Consider the following 8961-nt stretch of genomic DNA (forward strand, 5'->3'; position numbering starts at 1 on the left):
AGTCCGTGAGCTTAGACGGTGAAGGACTTTGTCATGAGGCGGATGAGGTTAAGCTATCAAATGATAAGAACTTTACCTCCCCACGTGTGAGAAGAACATGTTGTACTCAGTTTCAGACAAAAGATTTTTGTATTAAGATGCTAACTTGAATACATAGAACATCTGAAGCCTGTCATTTACGTTTTTATTCACCGCATCGACCCTGTAGATTCGATAGTTAACACAGTTAAATATTGGACTAGTGTTTGGCTTGGATCCAACAAGGTACTTAAGTATCTTTAGTAAGAATGCTAATTTACACGTTTAGATGTTTGTTAATGTCACTCAAATGTCTGTTAATTAAATAAAAATCTCTTGTCCCTTTCCTCCCCATTCCCTCTAGGCAGTGGCCTTTTGAAGAGGTCCCCCAATCCCCTTCCCCTTTTCTTTTTCTGTAGGTGCAAGTCCACTAGTCCACCATGTCCACCCAGATTTGTAGAGTGGTGGAACTGGTGATGCGCTCTGCCTGCTGTCACACCATCAGAGGTAGATCCTGTTTGCGCAAAGCAGTGCTGGCCCCTGTGGCTCCCTCTGGCCTCTGTGTTCCTGGGGCTCCTGTTCTTCATAGAAGGGCCTATAGTTTGGACACTCTCTCGTCAGGTTCCAGTCGACTCACGCTTGGTCCAAGCTCCCAACAGCCCTGCCCAGAGAGGACATCTCCCTCATCAGCACTCACACACAGGAGCCTGTCTGCTGTGGCTTTACAGGTAGGCAGTTATCTCTAGCTTTGCTTGACTCTACACACTAGGAGTCTTCCACTGCAGCTTGGTGTACTTGAAGTCTTAATGAAATACATAACTTGTCTGCTAGGGGTTACAGGTGTCTCTGCATCTTTACTTTTTCTGTACTTATCAATGGAGTGTAAACTTATGGGAAAGTTTCTACTTATAAATAGTTTTGAAACAGTGGCAAATGTTTTTCTGGTATTCATATGATGTGTTTTCCCATATGGCTCATAGCTGTTAACCCATTTTCAAGTCATTGGTGTTGATTATAGTAACAAAAGGGGAAGCAAAACAGCCCAAACACGTTTCCCCCCAGGTCCTCCTAAGATATCACCAGGGGCTTACAGCTAGTTAAGAGATGTAAAAACATATACTGAGTCTGTTCTATTAGGCCTACCAGCTTTCTTTTCACTACTGTCATGATCACTACTTTTGTTGGGCAGTATTTTGTCCCAGAAATACTTAAGATACAAAATATTATTAGTATTTTAAGACTGTTTTGTGTCACTAGTGTAGTAATGCGTGTACATCCTTTCAAAGAGAAATGGATGTTCAATTCTTAATAATGTTCAAACATTTGAATTGAAATGTGAAAAAAAGAAAACCTAATGAATAAATAAAACATAATGTGCTTTAATGCACTGAACTGCCAACTCTATTTTTGTTGGATTGTTAATGTTTTTGCTGTATTACATATGTCTTCAGTTGTACTGTTTTTAAGGACATTTTTTTGTTACCATATATGTTTTTTCTTAATTGTTACAATATGTAATAGGCTGGCAGGGACAGCATCTTGTTTTTTGTTATGTATGCAAGTATACAAGAAAATAACAGTGAACTAAATCTTGAATAAATAAAATAAAGCCACACAATAAATGAAATGGACTTCCAGGCTCTGTTAACAAATATTGAACTTAAATAACTGTTTTTAAAAAATCAAACAAGTGACAAACTGGATCATTTGTGTTGACGGGCTCTCCTCTCTCATTCGGCTTAAACCCAAAATATTCCCACACCTGAGCTGTGGAGTGTGGCTTTGAAACCAAATGGACCAGGCCGATTTGTTTTGCCCCAAACAATTATGGTTAGTTCAGAATCCATGGTGTAGCTTGGTTTGCTATCACTGTCGGCTGCTGCAGTGCTCTAATTTTGCCTCTGGGACGGTTAAAGTTCAGTTTATTTGGTTTTAGCTTATCATACTGTTTAATTTCTCAACTTTTCCTGGCTTGAACCACTTTGCGTGAGGAGAAAATGCAAACGTTAGAAATCTTGAGTTTGTGCAGCAAACTGACAAATGAGAAAAGAATTGACAGTGGCTTTTAATTTGTTGTGAACTTTTTCACTTATCTGTTGTTGATTGTTTTCACGCTCTATGTGCACTTATGTCCTTCTCCAGGGCCAGCGTCGTCCTCTGTGTAGATATGACTTCCTGGACCTTGGAGAGGTAGAGGAGAATGTACGCCGTGCTCAGGCTTGTAAGAAAATGAGACACTTCATAGTGGACCCAGACTTGGCTAAACTGGTAACACAGCATCTAGGACCTGAGGATGCTAAAACTGTTATCTTCGAATGTAACCCAGGTATGTATTTGGTGTATTTGGGCAACGTTTAAGTAAAAGAGAAACACAGAGGTGGAGTTGGTGTCTTCGGCGAGTTTGTTTAATCTAATTTGGCACAAACATTGAGTGACATTATTTATTGATGCCACAATGGAAAATGTGTGTTTTTTATGATTTACAAGTTTACACAGAACATTTTATTCTTGTCAGTGAAACAACAATAAATTGATAGACTGTCTGTGGTTCTTAGGTCCGGGAGTGTTGACTAGGACACTGCTGAACGCTGGAGCTCAGAGAGTTGTGGCTCTTGAAGGGGATCGGTTCTTCCTAGATGAGCTACAGGTAGCATAAACATCTCTAAGCATCAGATGATTTTTTGTATCCCTACAAAGAAATTAAACAATTCTTACCTCTAACATGACTCATTTTAATTATCAGTGGTTATTTCTACAATTACTATTTTTTCTTTGTGTCACAGTTAAATTATGTTTTCATGTTGTAGGAGTTGGAAGGTCATCTTGATGGTCAGCTGGAAGTGGTTCACTGTGACTACTTTAAACTAGACCCCATTGGCAGAGGAAACCTTAAACCTCCTGCTATGTTCACTGACAAACTGTTCACTGACCTGGGAATATCAGAAGCTAGCTGGACTGATGGTGAGAACAAGACAGACACACACAAAACACTTGATTGGTGAAACTCACAGGTTTATCATAAGCTATTCTTTTAATAAAAGTTTTTAGAATCAGTAATGTTTTGGAGAAAAATAAAATCAAAATATATCAGTGAATTGAATTGGGATCCTTTATGGAATAAATCACTTAACTGAATGAATGCTGCATGTTGTAAAGTGAATCTCCCTCTAAAGTGTGTGTTTTGGTAACGTATTTGTGTGCGTATCTGTCTAGACATCCCAGTGAAGGTGGTGGGTATCCTGCCCCAGCGTAATGAGCGTGGTTTGCTGCTGAAGATGATTTACGCTTTGTTTGAACGGCTGTCTGTCTACAGATATGGAAGAATAGAGCTCAACCTCTTCATAACAGAAAAGGAATACCTGGTAAAGACAACGAGACCATTTTAACCTCATGAGTAGCAGTTAATCTGTTGATCACAGAGTATAACCTGGTGTGTGTATTTGTCTGTTTTACTACTCCTACTCCATAGGTTATACCTATGCTCACACAGCTTTAAGCCAGCTCAGATCTGTACTTACTGCTGCACTTGTCAGTGTAATCATCAGCTTTGGTGAACTACCCTGAAAATTGTCTTATCCATGCTGACAACATAATCACTAGCTGGTGCTGAGGGAGACTTGTGTCCGTTAACTCAAACAAAATGATAATCTGATAATTTCTCTCTTCAGAAACTGGTGTCCCGTCCAGGTGAAATGATGCACTACAGAGCCTTCAGCGTCCTCTGGCAGATGGCCTGTGATATTGAACTGCTGCACAAGGTACAGTCTGAGGGAGGGTAGTTATGAAAATGTAGGGCTGTACAGAATAGTTTGAAGCTTTGTTCACAACATTAACATTCAAATTCTAAATCAATATTCGAATGCTGCACAGTTTTGTTTTGTTTTTTGCATGTCCATTCATTTTGTTGAAACCCTGGTATTTTTGCACAGTTGCTGGTAAAGATCGGGCTACACTAATATTTTATACAATAAGTAGAACTAGATCCCAGTGGTGGCTGCAGCTGCGTTGGATTGTTTCAAACTTGTGTGATCCAAACAAAATTCAAACTCCATAGTAAAGTCCAACACTCTAAATTTATTGAAAGAAAATAGATGTAGTAATTTCCTAAATTTACATGGTGTTTTTATCCATTTAAATATTCTGCCTAAAATCCATATTTTCTGGCTTACAAAAACAATGCCTTCACTGCTGTGAAAAAATTGTTTGCTCTCCTGCTTGCTGCACACAAAGAGAGATGTACACTTGTATTCACAGGGCAGTCTAGCAGAAATCTAAATGCACTATCAATTACGAGAAAGGTGATTTAATTAAGAAGGACTTAATTTAAATTGAGGGTTATGTTCAAGGATCAAGGCTTCAAGTGTCAAAAGAAAAAAGCCGGATGAACACGTACCAGTAAGGTTGACATTTCAAAAGTTGTTTACAGCAAAAACAGAGAGACATTTTGTTTTATGGTACGTTGACTGTGAGTCTGAAAGTCTTTCAGCTGTTAACTCCCTCAAGTCTGTCTGTGCAGGAGCCTTGGGAGTCATTTGTGTCTTCAAGGCAGAGAAAACCCAGCCCTAAGAGCAAGGTAAGGACGAGAGCAGGTCAGTAACAGCAATGTGAAGCTGGTTGGTATTGTCTATTTAACAACATCTTTTCTCTTTCTCCCCTCAGCTTTCCAACGATAACTTGTGCCTGGTGCGTCTGCGTCCACGGGCTGATCTGTTCTCTGCAGGCCTCACTCCTTCTAACGCTTCCACTCTGCTGATGATGGTCAAACAGTGTCTGGCAAAGAGGAAGGTCAAGCTCATCGATAGACTCAAGTAAGCAGTGCACACACAATATCCACACTATATGCATCCATTCTACAGTACACTATTAACTTCATCCAGTTGACACATTTTCTGACCCTTTTCTTTCGCTCACTCTCCCTCTTCTGTGTTGTTTTTCTAGTCTCTGGTCTCCAGATAGTGGGAGTAAGCTGTTATCAGAGATGGGCATGCAGGAGGACATACTGACAGGCCACGTATATCCAGAGGAGTATCTTCAACTGTTCCAGCTGATGGACAAGAGTCAGGAGTTCACACAGAGCTGGCTTTATGAGGAGATTCTGGAGAACACGCAGAGGGAGGGCTGGGGCTAAAATATAGGCACATAGGTCACATGTATAGTTTTTTAAAGAAATTAAATACAAAATAAACAAAAACAGATGAGTAGAATGTAATGATAATTTAATATAACTAAGAATAATATAATGAAATGGTGATACACACAAAATCCATACATACAGAAACACAAAAAAATAGCAATATTTAAATGTTCATGCAGAATAAACAGCATAAATGTTAATGTTGATTGACATGATACACTTCTGTAGAGAATAAGTGAAATGGTCAAACTGCACTGACAGGAATGACATCAAAGGAGCCTCTATGTTCTGAAATGGGATTCCCATGAGTTGAGAGTAAAGACAAAAACTCAGCAGCAGAAATGGTTCTTTTTGGGCCACCATTTGAGATTAGTTTGATTGTCAGTGGAAGAAAATGAGGTTTTGTAATGAACATATTTGCATTTTTTGCAGGTCAAGGTCTTTTGCTTACTTTAAATCATGTAATAAAAAGAAGCCCTGAATAAATGGAGATGATGAAAAGTCTCATGGATGCACCAGATGATAACATGTTTCTGAAATGCGCGTATACTCTACATGGTTGATAGAGCTGCAGTTTTGCTGACACAGTACACTGTGACAGCAGTTTCACAGAACACAACCCTGCATGTATCTCATTTCATTTTCCAACCTGTCATCCTCAGAGGAGCAACAGTCAAGGAAGGAGTTTTTCACTGTAAAGCATCATGGCTTGTATATTTTTGTATATTCAGTGTGAGTGCATAACTGTCTGTCTAAATGTCTGATGTGTCTTGTGTTATGAAATGTATAAGCTGCTTGGCTAATATGATTTTGAAACAGATCATTAAATGAGAATTTTGATATGTAATGTGGGGGATAAATTGATTTCTGCCCTGTTTTTTAAGGAAGTGCTCTTATTTTAACAGGTGTGGGTGTTTTGGCCAGACTAAATCCATGACATTAGGTTGGTCATATGCATATTATGAAATGTTTCTTGTTTTTTGGATTAGTGTGCCCATATGTCATGAAAGGCTGAGTTATTCGTTTTTTTTTTCCCACACATGCAAAGTAACAAAATACATCTGCAGGAAAATATCATTCTGAAATAGGACAATTTGTAGACCTGATTGTGTGACTCTAAACAGCTCAACAGTGGGTCTTGAATTCCAAGGATGGATTGAAGGAGTCCAGTCTGCACAACGTCCAGCAACAGTTATTCCCAAAGCACTGCACAGCTGTCTTTGTCAACACCATAAAATGAAAACAGGACAGCTTGGAGAAAGGGCAGTGGATTAAATTGTTAGCAGTATTATTAAGAAGACACCAGAGAATTTTGCGACCTTAGCTTCTCCGTTGCTCCCCAGCTACCCGGAAGTATGAGTCACCAGCATCATCAAACTCAGCAGATTTTGTGTCATCTCTGTGTGCTGTGTAAATCTGACAAATGTTTATTACGCATAAAGGTATCCTCTATAACCTGAAGAGTACTAAGAGATCCAAGGAATGGTTCAAAGATGTTTCTTAATCATACCCTGGTAGAACTTTTTTCTTCCTAAAATAAACAAATAAATATCACAATGTCAGTAAAGGCTACTTGAATATAAGACTACATAAATTTGCACTAATCCGTATAAATGTTGGATTGGTTAACATAAATTAAAAACAAAATTATATAATATCAGTTAAAATAGAACTTCGATGTTAATTAAAATATACCCCTGACTGCCAAATTAGCTTTACTATACCCAGTGGTGGACAGTGACGAAGTACATTTACTTGAGTACTGTACTTAAGTACAGTTTTTGAGTATCTGTACTTTACTTGAGTATTTGTTTTTTTTGGAAACTTCTGACTTTCAGTCCACTACATTTCAAAGACAAATATTGTACTTTTGAGTCCTCTACATTTCTAGGAAGGTTGTTGTTACTTTTTGACTGAGCACATCGTTGAAGTCAGCTGTTGCTGTTTTTCCTTTTCTAAAATGCAGTTGGTCACATGCTGTGTTCCTCACAGAAAGAAACCAATCACAGTAGCTCCTCTCAAATGGGACTGATGTAAAAGTGGAAATACATCATCCAGGCGCACTAACAAGCACAAGCAAGCTCTCCCTCTTTCATTCAAACAAAAAGCGGTAATGGTGACGGCAGGAGAAAGACTAAATTAAATCTCAAGATGTTATTATAATTATTCATTATTCCAGGTAGCTTTTAAAGTTGGATTGTTTTGTTCGGGGTGAAAAATACAGCATAATTCATGTATATACTGCATCAGAAAATGACAATAACTGTCCTTTTTGTTTTTGATTGTGTTTCTATGCTGAAGTTTTTATAGGTGTGAGTGGTTCTGACTTGCTTGTGGTTCAAGCAAACAAAAGATGGGGGGTCTGGTCCGTGTATCTTTTGGTAATTGGATTTTCCATTCAGAAATGGATATTAAAAAACAGAAAATGAGTGGTTATACAATACAATTTTTTTTTCCTTTTCAGGGTCAAAAAGGGATAAGCGAAATATTAAAAATGCTTTGATTTTCATTTCCAATTTAGAATAACAAAAAATAAAATCAGTAAGAGAGAGAAACGAAAAAGTCACGTTTTTTCTTTTTCTGAGACCGGATGTGGTCATCAGCAAGGTCAGAAAGTAACACATCAGACTACTCGCTCAACTACTCAGACTACCATGATTTAAACCTCTTTTCATAGATTAGGCCTCATTCAACAGTTTTTCCTCCAATTTGAAATGTAGTTAATGTAGTAATCTTTTTAGACATGTTTTCTTAAAATATTCCAGTCTGCTGACCTACACTTTCTATTCTTTCAGTTGATCTGTGCTGCAGACTGGCCAGATTCAGTTCATCACTCCAGAATATTTCGGGCCTCTTCTTTTTTTCAGCAAGTAGGTTTTTAATGCTATGAAACACGGGGTTATGAGACATTTCTGAAAATAATTACTATTATTGTGGTTGGCATTATTTTCAAACTCTTATGTGTATTCTGTGTATAGTCAGTCCGTATTTCTTAATTCAGGTTTATGATATACATGTATTTTGCTCTCTTTGCATTTTTCTTTTACTGCAGACTTATTTATAATCATTAAAAGTGCTGGTTAAAGTTTATGGTTTCATCATCTGGATATAATTTGGGACAAGACAACAAGTTAAATATAATGCCTCTATCTTGTCACAAATGTTAACCACTTTTGAGGGATCTTTACAAAAAATGTGTTGATATGCTGTTCAAAGAATATCAGCTGATATATTTCATGTAATTGTAGAAGACAGATGAACTGATGATGTGGAGGGCAGGAATAATTAGTGAAAACCTCATTTATTTATTTTAGGCTATGGCATGCTGTTCAGGACATTATTTTGTGTGTGTGTGTGTGTGTGTGTGTGTGTGTGTGTGTGTGTGTGTGTGTGTGTGTGTGTGTGTGTGTGTGTGTGTTTGGTGTGTGTTTGGTGTGTGTGTGTGTGTCTAAAATTTATAACCATTCAAGTAAAATTCAAGAGTCAAGCAGCATACATAAATTAAAGTCAATAGTGCAGTCTAAAAGTTAAATGATAGTGAGTAAAGTTGCAGCAAATATATGTATACATCCACCCTACCAGAACACAACAGAATGGTGTACACAATATGATAAATATTTAAAAATGCAAATATATGGCATGCCATTTACGAAATTATTATGTATATGATTTGAAATTTGAATATAAGGAATCAGAGTCTGAACATATGGAATGGACCTTGAATATATGGATTGAAACTTGAGAATATGGAATGAAATCTGACATCTTCCGACTGGCATCACCTTGTGTTTTTATTGTGTATTACTCTG

General features: G+C 37.7%; 1 protein-coding gene across 1 annotated transcript; it reads left to right on the plus strand.

The window, feature by feature from the left end:
* Positions 1 to 443: 443 nt before the first annotated feature.
* tfb2m (transcription factor B2, mitochondrial) lies at positions 444 to 5405 on the plus strand. The gene is made up of 9 exons (XM_084719143.1): positions 444 to 746; positions 2161 to 2344; positions 2574 to 2665; positions 2826 to 2979; positions 3232 to 3380; positions 3687 to 3776; positions 4535 to 4591; positions 4678 to 4826; positions 4957 to 5405. Exons 1-9 carry the CDS (start codon positions 459 to 461, stop codon positions 5144 to 5146), a joined length of 1353 nt encoding a protein of 450 aa, XP_084575269.1. The 5' UTR covers positions 444 to 458; the 3' UTR covers positions 5147 to 5405.
* The last annotated feature ends 3556 nt before the right edge of the window (positions 5406 to 8961 follow it).

The sequence above is a fragment of the Lutjanus erythropterus genome, chromosome 1 (genome assembly GCF_056507025.1).
Source record: "Lutjanus erythropterus isolate fLutEry1 chromosome 1, fLutEry1.hap2, whole genome shotgun sequence".
Taxonomy (NCBI): domain Eukaryota; kingdom Metazoa; phylum Chordata; class Actinopteri; order Lutjaniformes; family Lutjanidae; genus Lutjanus; species Lutjanus erythropterus.